The sequence below is a fragment of the Parasteatoda tepidariorum genome, chromosome 3 (genome assembly GCF_982258835.1).
Source record: "Parasteatoda tepidariorum strain Cologne lab strain chromosome 3, Ptep-v5.0, whole genome shotgun sequence".
NCBI lineage: Eukaryota > Metazoa > Arthropoda > Arachnida > Araneae > Theridiidae > Parasteatoda > Parasteatoda tepidariorum.
In genome coordinates this window covers 76,266,597-76,285,195 of record NC_141757.1, presented here as the reverse complement: position 1 = coordinate 76,285,195, position 18,599 = coordinate 76,266,597, and the positions used below count along the sequence as shown (strand labels likewise).

The window sequence follows — 18,599 nt, the reverse complement described above, 5'->3', positions numbered from 1 at the left end:
GTTCAATATATTGGACGCTAGATTTCAGGAGGATATATAGTTTTGAATTTTTTCATAAAATGTAGTAATCTTAAAGAAGCACCTTTAAAGTCAGGGAACACGGAGTTTAAACTCCGCAATTTCGTATTCAACGACATAATTGAGGATAAAACCCTAATTCATCTTAACAATAGTTCAATGTCTAATTGTGCAATTGTGGTCATTTATATAACAAGTAAAATGTAAAAAATTCTGTTGGATTGCATATGAATTTTATATCATGTACCGGATAATCAACAATTTGAGAAATCAGTGAAAGAAAAACGATAGGAGACAGAAATGTACAGTTCACAAAAAATGTACCATAATGAATAATTTTTGATCTAATGATCGGATCTTCACTTTTTAGGACTCAATCTTAATGGCTTGAGGAATGACCTCAAACATGCTAATTAATAAGTGCAGACGATAATTTAAGTTAATGAATCAGACGCAAAAACGCACTTCATCTCAATAAACATACCTTTTTTTCGACGGATTTTGTATTTCTGACCCCTAAAATATAGGGGTTAGCCGCAATCGGGAAATTTGGTCCCAATAGTTTGGTCAGGAGAGCGCTCCAAAGTTTGAACCCTAATGTTAATTTTATTTTTTGCGTATTTCGCTATATCTCGAGAGCTTTTTAAGCGAATTGAAAAATTTTTGCACACAATTATAAAATTCATTTGTCCAAAGATAATTAAATGCCGAAGATAAATTTTAGTAAATATTTGTTACTTATTATTATTTTATTCAATAAAAATCGAACAATTTTGAATTGAAAGGTATACAATTTTTTTCATAATTTTGAAGTATGCAACTTTAAATGGAACAATACGAAATTCGAGAAAAACTGGCTGAATAGTTCATGAGAAGTCAAATTTGATTTCTCAGGAACTATCCGACCGATTTTCCAAGGGAGATTACGTACTTTAATGTAATGCAAAACATTTAATACCTTACAATTAAATTTTTTTCGATTATTGTTAAATAAAATTAAAAAAAAAACAATATTGACAAAAATTTGTTTTTTTGTATGGAATTATCTTTGGACAAACGAATTTTATAATTGTGTGCAAAAACTTTTCAACTCATTTCGAAAGGTCGCGAGATATAATGAAATACGCAAAAAATTACATTAATATTAAGGGCTCCAAACTTTGTACCCCTCTCCTAACCAAAATATTGGGACTATATTTCCCAGATTGCGGCTACCCCCATATTTTGAGGGTTATAAATCTGTTTCCGTTCAAAAAAATATGCTTATTAAGATTTATTTACGTCTGATTTCGTATCTTAAAACATCGTTTGCAGCCCTTTGCATACAGCCCTTTGCACCATTAAGATTGAGTCCTAGAACGTGAAGATCCGATCATTAGATCAAAAGTTTTTTTATCACTGTACATGTTTTTCAATACATTATTTTTGTTCATGTTAGACCTTTCATGTTAAACGTTACGGCTTTGAAACTTTTTACTTTGGATAAATAAAGATAATTGCTACGTAAAATTTTTGTTAAAATCACAGTTCAAATTCAATGAATAAACCTACCTGCTTTTGAATTTTAATGAAGAAAAACACGAAAGCCTCCCACGGTTACCATTCGGTAATGTGACACCCATACCTGAACTTTTCACTATTGTTCATATTTTTTTACTCAGTACTGCAGTATTGTGGACTGAGTGGGCTGTAAATTTGTATGCAAATTTATTAAATACAGTTGATGAAGTGAATTATACTGATGTCTTGAATGTTAGAAACAACATATTGTCGATGTATGGAGTTACATTAATGTTGTGAATGATTATAAAAACATTTCGTTAGTAATCTGTACATTCCTGTAGTAAATTGGTATGGTAAATATATAACGTGGTATTGGGGTGGTCAATGCGTCCAATAATATTTTGTTTCCATGATGAATCTTAGCAAATTTTTTTACAGAAATAGTGAAACTGTCTCCGTAAATGGAACAAAAATTATATTTGATTGAATTGTAATGGTATGGTGAATATTAGCAGCAGTATATGGTTGATGTGAGGAATGTTAGTGTAAGAATGAGCCTTGTGGTCCATAAATGATGTACTTATATAGCTAGATCTCATTAATAATAGTGCTTAATGATGAGTGATTCGACTCTGATTGTAGAAAAACAAAATGGTTTATTGACACCACACTGACTGAAATTTTGAAACTCATAATAAATTAAGCAGTGACTTTTTTTACAAATTTATTACAATTTATCATATGATAAAAATCGTTTACAATCATCACAAGAGAATTCTTTTGCAGGCCAAATTCAACCTTTGTTCTGATATCCGATCCAAAGCTGTTCAATTTTTAAACATAAGTTTTAACGTATTCTTTAAAATCCTTAAAGTTAGCAACAATATTTAGTTAATGAACTGCATTCATGTAGTAAAGTTAGCAACACTACTTTTTGTAGGATTATCGGATGATAGGATTTTAAATCTACTGCTAATAGAATATAAGAATGGTCCCATACATCCTAACTCAAACAAAATCCAAACCAATTTTCTCATGAATAATTATGCTATTAAATTACTTCACGTGAATAATAGCTTCTGTAATCACTCTTCCTTTAATATTACTCGAATCTTTTTACATAAAAACGTTTTTAAATATTTAAAATAACATAATCTAATGTATCCTTTATCTCTTTAAAAATTCATAATTCATCAAGATATATCTCGTTCGGAAATGATTGGCATAATTACAAGCTGAACTGGTGGATTTATGAGAGACGTAAAAAGTCGCCAAAAGGTATTCGAGAGAAAAGGAAATGTTCCGGCTTTATGGGAGTATTGTATGGCCGGTAATTTGCACTTCCTTCACCTTCCCAAATAACAGACATTGAAGCCTCCCCCACTTTTAAAATAGCTACACACAGAATTGAGGAGGGGGTGTTCCAGGAGCTCCGGGGCGGGAAATCAATAGCCCTGTCTTTTCTCATTCAATGTAAAACGGAACGAACAGAGATTTTTATTCTTATTATTTTTTTTAGTATTACACGAAGCCGTTTTTTGACGTTCCTTCTTTGAAGATCGATCATTTTTTTATTTTATATTTCGCGGCTTTCTTTTCATATTTTTTTCCCTTTAGGGTTTTGTTTCGTCATTATCACGCTCGTTCTCCTGTTTTTTTTTCTCCTGGAACAGACTATCGTTCTCCGGAATCCATCGCTCTCTCTCTCTCTTCCTCCGTCGCCGGATCCGCGGAACGGGAGAAAGAGCCTAACTTCTCTCCGGATTTTGGCTTAAAAAAGAAAAAAGGTGATTTTTTTTGGCGAGATTTTTTTTGTGCTCTCTATCCCCCTTAACAGTGAGTATCTTCGGGAGTTCGGGATTTTTCCATTTTCTTTCCAGTTTTAAGCATCCACGTGTAAGTGGTAAAAAGATGCACGCATTTTAAAGCTTCCACTTTCCCCCCTTTTCTAGGATCAACTGATATTTCGGTCATATATGCACATATTTTAAAAAAGAGGGGTTGTATGCGATTTATGATTTGTTAATATTAATGTTTCGTGTCAGAAATGAATTTTAAATTGAAATATGATGAAAACATTTAATCATTTTATGAATGCTGTTAAAAAACGGTGCTATACATTTATTCCTTTAATGTGGAGTTTATAAAATATTGAAACAAAGTATAAAGCAATCTATGCTATCTTTTACACTGTTAATAAAATAATTGCTGCAGGTTTCTAAATTACGCTTTAGTTTGAATTCCGACATATGTAAGCATTATTTTGGATTATAGAAAAGTACCTCCGAAGTTTTTCTTTTGACAGACTCAGATTTCATGAATTTTTTCCCGTAAAAAACTGTAAATGTTTTGTTAAATTTGTGCTTGTAAAAAACCCGCATTGAATGACTTTCGATTTGGCGATTAAAGTTTTATTTAAACGTATATTCACTAAATAACATAAGTACGCCCATTTCTTATCGCAAACTGTTTTTGTTGTAAAATAATACATCTCCAGCAAATTTGATAGAGGATTCAATTCTTTCATTTTTGATATACAGGGTGTTTATAAAGTTCATGACCCTTGTCAATGAACTTCCACGTGTGCCCCCCTCGTCGCACGGAGAATATCAAGTCGATAGTCAATTTCACGCCAGGTAGCGGCAAGCATGTCGGCATCCACAGAGGCTATTACGATTGTAATTCTGACTTTTAGGTCATCAGTGTTCGACACGATCCTCCTGTAAACATTGTCTTTATAAATCCCCAAAGAAAAAAGTCCAGCGGCGTTATATCAGGTGATCTGGGTGGCCAAGGAATTGGACCTCCGCACTCAATTCATTCTCCTGGAAAATGGTCATTCAAAGAACTACGAATGATGATACCCCAATGAGGTGGTGCACCATCTTGTTGCAAAAAGATAAGTGGCTGAAGCTCTTCTAGTTGTGGAAATACGAAGGTTTCCAACATGTCTAAGTATACGACTGATGAGACCGTCTTTTCTGTTAAAAAGAAAGGCCCAATGACTCGGTCGTGCAGTAGTCCACACCACGCATTCTGCAATCATAGGAGGATCGTGTCGAACATTGATTAACTGAAAGCCTCTGTGGATGCCGACATGCTTGCCACTACCTGGCGTGAAATTGACTATCGACTTGATATTCTGCGTGCGACGAAGGGGGCACACGTGGAAGTTCATTGACAAGGGTCATGAAACTTTTTGAGTCTATCTAACCATTTATGTTATTAATTTTAATCTATCTTTATTATTTTATGAGTTATTAAACATCAAAATGGGCCCGGGACTTTATAACACCCTGTATTATAAGTATATAATAGCCGACCGGACTGTGTACGGGTCAGGGAATTGGCCTTGCACCAGAAAGGTTCTGAATTCGAATCCCAGACAAGGCATGTTCTTTCAGTCTCAGTACTATCTGTCCTTAGTGTGGGAGCAACGTCGTCCAGTCGTCCAACCTAATATGGTGCACCTGAAAGAGTGGTCAACAAAATCTGCCTTAATACGCCTGAACTAACTAATGTTAATGTTATGAATATATATATATATATATATATATATATATATATATATATATATATATATATATATATATATATATATATATATATATATATATATATATATATATATATATATATATATATATATATATATATATATATATATATATATATATATATATATATATATATATATATATATATATATATATATATATATATATATATATATATATATATATATATATATGACGCCCGGTGGCTGAGCGGTAGCGCTTCGCGCTGTCGTGCCACAGGTCCCTGGTTCGATCCTCGGGCCGGGCAAGGTTGACTCAGCCTTTCATCCCTTCAGTGGGTCGATAAATGAGTACCAAGCATGCTTGGGAACTAAACACTGGGGGTTCCGCGTTCGGCTGACCGGAACATCTGCTCCTGCACCTCAGAGCCCAAGGTCAAGAAAACTGAGATGGGCACAGTAGGCCTTGGCCCTCTATGGGCTGTCGCGCCACTGAGTTTAGTTTTTTAGATATATATATTAAATTCATGAATATTGAATTTTGATACATTATAGGTATATAATATTGATTTTGAATGTTTGGTTCATATGTACTTAGAATATTTGGTTAATGTATACTTTGGTTGATATATACTTTGAGTGATATATTACTTTGAATTGTGGACATAATTATTCAGATCCAGTTTTTAATTTATTTTCAGCACTTATTTTGCGTCGGTATTTGGAGGTAAGACATAAACACTAAATTTGTGTTTGAATTTATTGAGTTGAGTATTGAGTATTGAGTATAGTAAAGTGCGGCGTGCTCTCTGCTTTCGCTTATAGCACTGCGTTTCAATAGGTAAGGCTTAATTTAGCCTAATAAGATTTATTTGAGCTCTGAGGCTCTTCTTCAAATTCCATATTTGTTTACTTGAGAACGATTCCGTTTGAATTTATGTAAGTACCTGTTTAGTTACAACAAGTACATTTAATATTGCTTCGAAATCTTGAAGATTGTAGTGTTTCAACCATGTAATATACTCATTTTTAAAACTTTAAAACTTGTTCATAAAATTGGTTTTTGACATATGATTAAATGATTGCAAGCAGATTGCGGTTAAACCGAAAAATAAGCACTAAAAATACGACATTCAACACGAATGTAATTTTAAACAAATTACATAAATCGTTTTGGTAGGTAGGTAGATATGTAGGTGCTTTATTCACCTAGCTCTAGAGTTGCCCAATGGGGGATTGGCGACTGTCTGGGAAACATCTTTGAAGATGATACGAAGGCATGCGATCTTCTTCATGAAATCGAGAACTTACGGAGTCTTTACGAAGTCGAACAGTTTAACAAGGATGACATGATTTCGTAACATTCATTGTTCAGCACTGATTTATTGATTCCTCCTTGTTAAGAACGGGTATTCAGTCAGTTTTATGTATATTACGAGGTTCTTCCTAAAAGGTTTTCTGTACTTTCCTTCCGATAACCACAATGTAGTTGGTGTGGGCGAGGGGCAGTTCTATTGAACTACTGAAGAAAATATTACTGTTTCGTGTTTGAGGTAACCTAAGAACCTACAACTACGAGTTTTTCTACCACTCGAACCTTTGACCTTCTCTGCAATAGCTAGAACAGTGCTTCGGCTCTATGGCATTAATGTCATAAGATCGCCCCCACTTGTAGTATGCTATTTACTTTACTAGAGCAAGTGCTTTTTCAATGACGTTGGAGAACAAATTTTTTTTTATCAGCCTTTATTCTCCTCAGCCTAATTTTCGCTTATTGTCAAGTTTCTTTATTCCAAAAAACAATACCACACATGCACCCATTTTATATACACTGCTCTTGGGGAGTCAGCGCAATACTCGAAACTGAACTATTTATTTATTTGTTCACGTGTTTATTCATGTAAAATAATCTGGAGAAAACAACGAAACTTTGATGATTGTTACCCTATTTGAAAAGCGAAATATTTCAGTTGGTCAACATGTAAAATTATGTCATTTTTAGGGCAGTGGTAGCTCAGTGGTGAGGGAATCGAACTCTTGTCCGGAGAGATTCAATCCGGAATTCTATCCTCGATTCCGCAAAGATTCATCGAAAACATGTGATATTCCGTTCTCGCAAAATCTGTGGAATCGAAAGTCCTGTGGTTTGTCTGCCGAGAAGTACCACAGGTACTGGAGAAATTTTCCTTCTACTTCAGATTTATGTCTAAATTGAGGAGGTGGCTTTTCAAATTGGGATGGCATATCTTCGGATCATCTTCAGGAATGTTTCCCAGACAGTCGCCTATAGCTCATTGTTCAGCTCTAATGTGACGTAAATATAACTAATGATCATGACCTTTTTAACCAGTTTTGAGGAGTCTCAGTGATTGAGTTGAGTGGTATTGACCGTCAAACGCTGTGTGTAGCATGGAGTAGCGAGTTCGAATCCCGCTGTTACCGTGGACGTATCTTCGTTCTGTTCCTCTCTGTATTGTGCTATCTGTCCTTCTACTTGACAAAGGATTATAAGCCTTAATTGAGCACATAAGTCTGAAAATGTATGTTGTACAAATGAATAAATAAGTTTTAAATTTATTTTCCTGTGCAAGTAATCATGTCACCTCTATGCCTTAACATAAACCACAAACACCCGAACTATAAACATTTTTAAAGGAAACTATACTCATTTTCTTCATTTTAGTTACAAAATCAAGATACGAAGCATGAGATCCATTCAGGTATGGTTGTAAAAACTGACTTACTTTATTGTTTAGTTTCATTTTAGCATGTATTTGTACTTTTCTACAGCAGAAATAAATTTAATTTTGTTATGAGAGTTATCAAAGATTTATATATTTCATTAAATACAAAAAGTAAATTGATTTTATTTAGTAAAATATTTGATATCAAATTTCATGAATCGATTTATTGTTTTTAATCAAATTTAGTGATTTAATTAATGCATATTTTTTTATAATGAGACTTAAAATAAAGGTATATTAATTTATTTGTTACATTAAATTCAGTGAGTAAGTAAATGGATAAATTTTTATTATAAGACTTATTATAAGACAGATTTTTATTATTAGACAGATCGAGATCTTATTTTTATTATAAAACTCAATATCATATTTTGTGTACATGTTATTTAATCGAATTCAGCGAATAAAATCCTGAGTACCTAAAAATATTCCCATTTTTAGTTACTTTCGTAGTGTTCATTTGAAATTGTGTTATTTCTGAATAAGGAGTACATCGATATTCAAATAAATATATGTTAAATTAAATACAAAGAAAGTAACAAAAACACATTTTATTATAATCTTTAAGCAAGTTTACAACTGATCTATTTGCTGATTTACATTGTATCAAAAATTAATTTACAACAAGTGAAATATTCACTAAATCGAAACTAAATTACAAAAAATTCTTTTTTTGTACACAAGTTGATATTGTTTAAAATAATAAATATTTTTTTAAAACTGAATAAGAAATCCTCAAAGTAATTAAAACTACTATAGACTTAATCACGAAACACTTGATATCATGAATTTGCAAAATTGGTATTGCAATTTACAAATAGATATAATATGCTTGTTTCCACTTGTTTTTTGTTGCTAATATTAATCTAAATCAGAATATAAATTGTAACTTAAAACTTTCTTGAAGTTGATATGATCAAATCAAATCAACGAAAAACTGTCCCAAAACAAGAATGAAAAAATTGCTTTTTGCAAACAATCTATTTTTTTGAGCAAAAATGTGGACATAAATATTATTTAGTATAAAATAATATGATCTATATTATTTAGAATTTCTTTTAAAGCGAATAAGAAATGTTCCAGAGTTTTTACACTGAATTAGTCAGGGTGTTCCGTAATGGCAACTCTTATTATGTATTTCAAGAATCTTTATAAAAAATGATCTAAAAACATAGCATTAGAGATGTAACGATTATTATTAAGCGAGAAAAAAAATATTAAAATTTTAAAAAAATCATTAATAAGGAAGGTAGACTGAAATAATCAAAACTAGTTTATCTGGTGAAATTTTTTTTGTAGTATCCTTTCTACTTCTCTGTGTCCCGTAGTGGACTGATCGTTAAGATACGGTTCCCAGCAGATCACCGAAGTCAAGCATCACTGGCTGCGGTCAGTGTGCGGGTGGGTTACCGCTTGGATCAGTCGTAGCTTAGGGACCGAGGGTGTGTAGTATTGGTCCTCGTTAGACCGTTTTACCGTAAAGTACTCGACTTCGCATGCAGGTCGTTGGGCTACCGAAGCAGGGGTGCCACCCACTCTGCAGAGGATCAAAATTGTAGTGGCATGTCTTCAGATCATCCTCAGGGATGTTTCCGAGGCCGTAGCCAATAGCCCATTGTGCAGCTCTAGTGCGACGTAAATGAACTACATTAACAATAACAATAATTCTGCTCCTCTATTTCCTCCGCCATTAAACGAATTTTAATGTTTTCAGTCTCGCCTTCCCAAACTAATTCGTTAGATTTGGATAGAACTTTTTTTTAGCTAAAATATAAATTTTAGACCTGCATTGTTTAAATGTTAACTTCATTCCTGACCAGAATTCTGTAAATATACATTCAGGGCAGTCTCCAAGGAACACCCTGATAATACCAGGGTAAAAGAATCTCAAAATGTACTATAAAAACATACTTTTGTCTTTTTAAAATCTTTAAATAAAATTTAAGAGAAGTTTTATTTTCTAAGGAAGATTTGAATTTAAATAATTCTTACAATTATTTCAATATTTTAAACGTCTTTTGAAAATCGAAAATGAAAGTTAAAAACTTATCGTTTATAACGTTATCGTGTCAACAACGATATCAAAAAACAAAATATCCAACGTAAATGAAACAAACTTTTCCCTATGTTAAACATATACTTCTATATTTTCAGAGGAGAAACAACTTTTCTCACATTTGAATAAACTCAAATGTTCATATGTCTTATAAATAAATGTATTTGTCAACAGTTTTAACACTATAAGTATATACATGTTTTTGGTTAACAGTAACTGGAAAAAAGATTTGCATTATTGTTTATAAATAAATTCTTTTATTTTTAACGCAAAATAATGCAATGGTTTATGAACATTGTGTAGGACACATTTATACATATTACATGGGGTATATTCAATAGCTTTGCACGATTGCAAATAACAAGTTCACCACTTCGAACTAAAGTCAATGGAAAAAGCACCGTTTTGTAATGCATAATTTTTTAAAAAATTTATTGAAAAGAAAAATGCGACTTAAAATCACAGTTTCCTAAAATTAGGCTACAGTTACGGATTCACAATGATATAAAATTTCAAATTTAATTATTTTAGGATAATTTGTTCTTTTGGATTAATTTTGGATTTCATCATCAAGATAGTATGCTTGTGTAAAACTTAAGTGTGCTTGTTCTAAACATTTCGCATTTTGTAACTTTATTTACTTATTTGGTGTCTGCATATTTTTCACCTCTTGTTTATTTAAAAAATATGTGCATGAATTTTAGTTTAATTTGAAATTAATACTTTTTAATTTGAAACTAAACTTGCTAAAACCTGCTCTCTTGACACTCAAAATTGAGATTAAACTTGTGAAATGTAATAAATTTTAAAGGATATAAAGGAATAATATTAATAACCTAATTTCTTTAAATTCTTAAAACTAATAATAATAGTAACTGAATGTTTTTCAAACTTAATTTACTAAACATGTAAAGAAATTTTAAATAATTAAATGTTTGTAAGGTATTTTAAATTTAAACCTAAAATTTAACATTTATCTGTCTAAAATATATTAACCAAGCCATTTAATTTTTTCTGAAAAGGACATAAGTCATTTTCATATTTCAAACAGTTCTTGTACAGCAATATTGAAAATAAAATCATCACCAAGCAACAGTCTTTTTGGCACTTTTTTTAAGACCATAAATTTTTTTTTCAACTTAAAGCTTCGACTTATAAGCGTTGAAATAAAAAGCTGTGACTGCACAATAATTTCTTTTCAGATCGAGAAATATTTAAGAACAAGATTACGAAAATCGAAACAAATTTTGAAGACAGATCTAAATTTCTCTTCAAAATTCATCAAATATTTATTAAATACAGACGGTTTGTATTTTTTTGAATTGAAGAAAAAAATTTTAATTACATTTTTTGCCTCAAAAGTTTTGACACTTTTTGTCGCTTTATACATAATACTTAACTAAATCAATAAGAATATATTATTTAATAATTCATTAGTATCATTAGTTTAATAACTTAGAAACACGTTTTTCTTTACCTATTAAACATAGAAACATAACAGGTGGTTGTACGTGGAACAATTTAGATTTTTTAGGAATGCTATATATATATTACTATTTTGTCTTACGTTTTTGTTAAAAACGCAATTTAGAATGTTCAAACAATTTCTGAATGTTTTATAAATATGAACAACGATTAATAAATTTATATAGCACCAGTAAGCGCTTTTTAAATATCCGCAGAAACTGTTTTGTAACCTTGAATTGTTGCAGAAATTAAACAAAATGTGCAATTACTTATGAAATTATTCAACGCATTGTTGTCAAATCGAAAAAAAAACATGTACTCTTTAGATGTAATACTTCTCGATATACAGATCGAAAATCAGTGCCCACTAGGTCAAACATCTTGATTGATTTTTATTGTAGTTCCAGTAACTATAATACTTCATACTGGACATGTTCGGGTATGATAGGTCCTCACTAAGTATTACTGGCAAAAAGCTCACAATCATATCAACTTTCGTTGAATATTCCGACAGTTGTTCCATGAAATAATAAACAGCTTTGCTGATTCGAAGTTACATAATCCTCTAACTTCAAAAAGCGACTACTGCTTCGTCAGGCACAGTGGATAAGTTACTTGGCCACTACTTATATCATTGGCGAAAAAGGAGAACTAATAACGCCATACTGAACTTTGTCCACGTACAAACATGAGCAGCAGATTGCGATTTCGCTACAGGTCTATCTGAAATAGTAAAGAAACAATAAAATCAGTTACTTTTAAATTATTGATTAACATTGAATACAAACACACAAACAAGCAAATTCTAATCAAACAAACTCTTGAAACAAATTCTTATCAAACAAAATCTTAAAACAAATTCTTAACAAACAAACTCTTGAAGAAAGTCTTTAAGCAATCAAACTGTTTGATTGCTTAAACTTTTTATTGCAATGATTTTTTCAGGAATATAATAGAATAGATAATTTACAACAGAATCTACATTAAGGATGTTTTTCGAAGCTTTTCAGTGAAGAAATATTAACAAACAATCGGTTTTAGTGCAATTAAATAGAAACAAAGTTTTAATTTTTAAACTATTTCTGCCTTGTTCAAAAGAATTGACTGGACTTAAAAACGGACGAAAAGCTAAAATATTTAAAGCAACATTAAACCTTTTTTTAATAGTTGCTAATTTTGGTGAAACAAAAAATTTGTGAAGTATTTTAAATTTTGTTTCTTCAAATTTATATAAGCCCAGACAGTGCGACGTTGAAGCAATTTTTCAAATTTTAAAAAACTAGATAACAAATGGTTTTTATTTTTACAAATCATTGGTTTATCTTTACAATGGCCTTTTACATTATTTTAATTGTTAGCACTGTAAGTACTCTCTGTTAGCGATTCAAACCTAGCAGTCCTAAATACCTGTCAGCCCTAATTGTTACGGCAATAGCATATTATTCAATGAAAATAATTATTTCTTGTAAGATCACAGCAGGTTTTTTTTTGGACTAAATATCACGTATCTCAATTTCGTTTTCATAATAAAGTTCAGATTTTGACAGAAAGTTGTGTGCTCAAATTTCGACTTTTAAAATATGCCTTTTGCCAAATATAAAAATTAAAAACTGCTAGTTTAAAAACTTAACTTTCAATAAAATCTAAATATATATATTCGTAATATTGTCAGACTTCATTAGAATTCTAAATGAGGGCTAACAATAAAAAAAGAAGAGAAGAAAAAAGCTTTTGCTGAGTTTTTCTGAATTCAGTTTAATTTTGTTCAGGGACGGGGGGGGGATTTCGTACAGAAGATTACAGGCTCGACCTACACGCAACTTAGATTTGTGATTCTCCGAAAGAATGACACAGGGAACCATCAGAGGAACCGAATCAATTCTGTTGCGAGTAAGATCGTCAATTGGCTGTAGCAGCTCTCCGGTACTCGAAACGAGATCACCGCAAGATTTTAACGGTTTTAAAACTATTTCTATCTATATTCTGTGTTTGCTCTCAGTAAACGTTTGTTTTTTCCCCTCTTTTTTTCAAAACTGCAAATTTCAACACCACTGAAACATTTTTTTTTAAATCACTTGCCCCCCCCCCCTAGTGAACTGATCGTAAGACACGGTTCTTCGTAGAACACCGAAGTAAGGGATCACTGGGTGAGGGCAGTGTACGGGTGATAGACTGCTTTGATCAGGCTACGAAGTGACCAAGGGTGTGCGGTATCGGTCTTTTTTACACTGTTCTACTGGAAAATGTTCGACTTCTCGAGCTGGTCGTTGGGCAATCGAAGCGAGGGAGCCATCCTCTTTACAGAGGATTGAAATCGTGATGACATTTCTTTGGATCATCCTCAGGGATGTTTCCCAGATCGTCGCCTATACTCCATCGTGCAGCTTTAATGCGACATAAAGAAACAACAACTAAAAACTCCTGAAATAAATAAATGAACTAAGTTTTTATAAATGTATATTCCTTATATTGTTTAGAATTAGCCCTATTAAACTACTTTTTTAGAAAAGGTTTCTTAAAAATAATGCTCTCTTAAATTACGATACTGTTAATACGGTTTTGATTTTCAAAAATCAGGATCAACGACGCATGATATTTGGTCTAAAGGTCATTTGGTAAATGACCACGCTAATAATTATAGACTGATATGTGTACAATTGTTACTTTTACGAACGGTTAAATATTGATGTGTTCACTCTATAAATTAACTTATTTCGTTTCCTGAAACGACATAACCTTAGTATGAATTTAAATAACATAGAATCTATCATGATTTTCATTAAAAACATAAAAAAATATGAATTATATACTAATCGGATATTTCAGAATCTAGTTGCTTATTTTTTACGGCACCATTTCCCCTTGATATTTCGATGTTAATAAAACATGAACTTAAACAGCATTAGAAGTATGTATCCCCGTTTACAAAAAGCAGCGAACTTGAAAACTATGGATTTGCCGTAAATATTAGACATATTTGAATACTTTAACCATCATAACGCACCTTTTCCTTACGCTATTATTACGATGAAACATAAAGATAAATTTAAACACCCTCGTCATTAATATCGGCATCAATATCGGACATCTTTAAATATTAAATGTACCCTAAAATAAGGATTATATTTACATCAATAATAAAGCGACGTTTATCAAATTTACGACATCTGTATGATGCAAATGTATCGTTCAGATGCAAAGTATGTTAACTGTACTTTTAGCAGAAAAATTGAGCTAATATATCATTGGGTCAAGTTTTTTTTGTCCTCTAGGTCTTACTCCGAACCTATGCATGTTTAAAAGTCTTTTTTTAAAAAAAAATCTTATCAATAAAAAAGATCTATAGTCTTTAATTGGCATAGCCACAAGTTTAAAGATAAATGTTGTAAGATTTTCTAAGGGTGGTTAGTTTAGTAGAATAAACAATATAAAATGATAATCCCACTAACAAATCGAAACTTGTTGCTCAACACAGGCACGAATCGTTTCGAAATATTTGCTTATAAACACGATTATTAAATGTCGTTCACCTTTTAAAGCTTATATTTATTTCTGATTAATACAGTTCTGTTCATACAGTTATGATGGTAAGAGCACTTTAATTGTACAAAGCTTAAACATGAAAATATATATCTTATAACGTAATATCTTTGAAACATAGTCGCGAAGAACAAAAATGATTAGAAAATTACTGCATGAAATTTTAATAGCATAGACAATTTTGAGAGAAGGTTGTATTTTTGTTTTTTTTTCTTTCTATAATTAGCAAATGTATAGATTAAATTAGCTTATAAACTACTTTAAACACTAACAATTATATCTAATAACTCGGCACGTAAATTATTTGTCCTTTGGTATTAATACATCGAGGAAGGAACACTGAAAAATCTATCCTAAGTTCAAAACAAGTTTCCAGTTTGAGATGATGGGGTAATTTCAGTATATTTAATTTTCGAGAATTTTCCTTATACTCCGTACTTCATTGCAAGAAGACGAAGGAAGAATTTCCGTCGCTGCCTTGACGAAAAGGTGATGCCATTTATCACACCAGCCCGCGAAAAATTTAATTAGCCAATAATTGAACCCTCTTTTCCTATCCGATACCCCAAGCAATTATGAACGGCCGAATTCGCATAATGAGCCAAAGAAAATGAACCCTCTTGTCTCTAATCGACCGGCTCCTCTCGAAATTTCAAGGAAAGCCAAAATCCATAATATCTAACTCTTGGCGACGTTATAATAAAAATCCCTTTTTTTCCCTTTTTCTTTCCCCCATCGCCCTTTGTTTCTGGATTGCTAACATCAAGCTGGTGATGAGGACTGTTTAACAATCATTGCTCACTACATCATTGGCTATTATTATGAGAGTGTGGGGGCTCTGAAGGAATTTATTTCCCTCCCTTTAGCTTCTTTTAAGACCTTGGCGAGTTATTTGAGCTTATTTACCCTGGTGAGAGTTTTTTTCTTAATCATTCTCATCAGTGTTTTAGTAGGAATTATTAGTTTCGCCGAAAAAAGGTTGCTGAAGTAGCCCATTGAAATTTGAATAGGTTTTTTTAGGGAGAGTGTTTTTTCTTGCTTTTATCTTTTTATGTTTTCTTTTTATTAATATGTGTAGTTTTTTTTGTCATGCAGGAAGTAATCAAAAGTGTTAATGATTCTTTCTACAAAGCTTCTTAATATAAGCAAGTTTTTTTTAATTAAGGATAGTCAAAAGGAGCTTGCTATATGCTATACTAATTCATGTAACATTTTTTAAAAAAAATTTAAAATTATTGAAGAAGCATTGAATTTCCATTTTATGAAGCCAACTTGTGTAGGCAAATATTTATAGACTGTAAAGGTACACTAATAAAACAATTAAAGAGAGAAACGATTTAAAAAAAAAAGAACAAAATATGTAGCGCCTATACGCAAATAGGGTATAAGATGATAACTAAGCTCTTCGTGAACTCTTCTGTCTCGCAGTAGTGTGTGACGTCGAGCAGCAGCGGTGCTGTGATCGCGTTTGTGTAGAGGTATCTCATTTGCTCGCCGAAGCTTGTTGCGTAAGGACATTTTGAAGCATCGTAACCTAGCCTAATCCTTGCTTTTTAAATATCTTTGCTTACCCATCGTTGGTATGGCCAGTCGTCATCGTCTATACAATGCCACAAAATGGAGGATAGTTGGAAGACTCGAGGTAGGCCAACCAGGGGCGGACCACGGGGTTTCGAGAAACGTGGTGTTCATTCTATGAAAACAGTTCACAGAAGCAAGAATAGGGGCCCCGCCGACTTAGTCAAGGCTGCAAAAAAGAAACGCCGGCTTAAGACCATTATTTAGGACTTCTAGCTAAAAGGGATAGGTCCGCGAAAGCGACAAAACTGTCTCTCAACCTGCAGAATGTAAAAGAAACATTCATTTTACGGATAACAGTCTCCCAGAGACATAATGCAAGTGCCCTGTTTGCCAGGCGCCCTGTAGTCTGCATATTTTTGACTGTAAACCACAAGAAGACCGTCTCAGAACACCTGTCTTGGACAAAAAATGATCGGGGTGGGTTCTCTTTTTACGATTCAGTCGTTTCTCAAGAACTATTCAACCGGTTTCGCACAAATTTTCTATCTTGCTAAGAAGTATTACGTACTTTAATATAATGTAAAAAATTGTATATCTTTCAATTCAAAATTTTTCAACCATTGTTAAATAAAATAATAAAAATGATAAATATTTATTTAAAGTTGTTTTTTTTTGCATTGAATTATGTTAGGATAAATGAATTTCATAATTATGAGCGAAAGCCTTTTAATTCGCTTGAAAAGCTCTCCAGTTATTGCGAAATACGCAAAAAGTGAAATTAACATTAAGGGATCCAAACTTTGAATCACTCTCCTGACCAAAACATTGAAATCATATTTCCCAGATTATATTTTGGAGTTCGGAAATCCGTATCCGTCGAAAAGAAGGTATGTTTATTCATAGAAAGTACGTTTGTGTTTCTGATTTCGGAACTTAAAATATCGTCTGCACTAATTAGTTAGTATATTTGAGGTCACCCTCTCAAACCATTAAGATTGAATCCTAGAACGTGAAGGTTCAATAGATCAAAAGTTATTCAGGGTGGTCCGTTGTTTATTTTGCGGGCTGTTCATCAATGTAGAAAAAGAGACTGAAAAATGGAATTTTCATTAAAATGTCCATGCCACCATTCACAATTTTGATCCTCCAGAATCCATTAGTTTCTGGAAGGAGATATTCGTGTGGAAAAAGAGTTCTGCAATAATTCGCAAATTTCAAAGTTGTAATCTATACATTAAATGTGTTCTGCCTCACGAAATATTTTTACAAGTTTAGCTAAAGTTTGCGACATATTTACATTTTTTATTGTTGAATTAACTTTCTATGGCCGTAGATTATTTAAATTATAATTTTTTATTTAAAATAAATTTAATTCAAGTAAAAATTTTTTTTTGCAAAAAATGGCTATTAAACGAAAAGGATCTATCCATATCTGTGATTGGCTCATTAAGTTTGAAGAAAAAGCATCTACTAAGTCATTAGAATCTTCCAGCCACTGGCTACGAAATGAAAATGTATATTTTCAGGTCTAGTTTAATATACTTTAAAATTTCTAGCCCTTTATTTTTCATTATTAAATCACCATTAGAATTAGTAGACCAACACCTGGCATAAAGATAAAGATTAATAACTCACATTGCTGGGAATTTGAACTAATGATCAGATTTACACGTTAAATAGTTATCATAAACTTTAAAGATGCTAATTAGGGTTAACTAAATAGAGTTGCGAAATCAATCCGTAATCTTACCTGGTAAACAGAATCTTACAGTTAATAGTTTATATATTTTTGAAATATAAAAGGATGATTGTTGCAGAATTTGAAAACAGAGACAAGATTATTTTGATTAGTAGGCTCGTCAAAATCTTTTGCTCCTAAAGTTACTCCTTACTGTTGCCGCTTTTTTTTTTTATCATATCTCCAGATTTGTTTGAATTGGAATATTTTTTCGCCCGTTTATAATTGTTCATTTAAACATAATTTGATGCCAAAAACTTTTAATAATTATTTATTATATTTTAATATATATTTTTTAATATCGCAACGAAATAATTTCAAAGTATATGGTGTAATTTTTTTTTATAGAATATCAAAACTTTTCAAAAATCAAAACTGATCTTAAAAACATGGGATGTAACTGAGCTCTTAACTCTGTGCTCTTAATAGTTTGGTCAAAAAATCAGTAAATTTTTTTCTTCATGTTGCTAACTACAATTGTGGAGCTATTTCAAT

The 18,599-nt window shown here is 31.8% G+C and overlaps 1 protein-coding gene across 1 annotated transcript in view; it reads right to left on the bottom strand.

The window, feature by feature from the left end:
- Positions 1–9,733: 9,733 nt before the first annotated feature.
- The window catches only part of LOC107456635 (uncharacterized), a 162,138-nt gene continuing 153,272 nt past the window's right edge, over positions 9,734–18,599 (bottom strand). Inside the window, exon 4 of the mRNA XM_016074541.4 lies at positions 9,734–12,028. Coding sequence (XP_015930027.2) covers positions 11,937–12,028 — 92 coding nt within the window. The 3' untranslated portion in view covers positions 9,734–11,936. The remainder of the gene's footprint in view (positions 12,029–18,599) is intronic.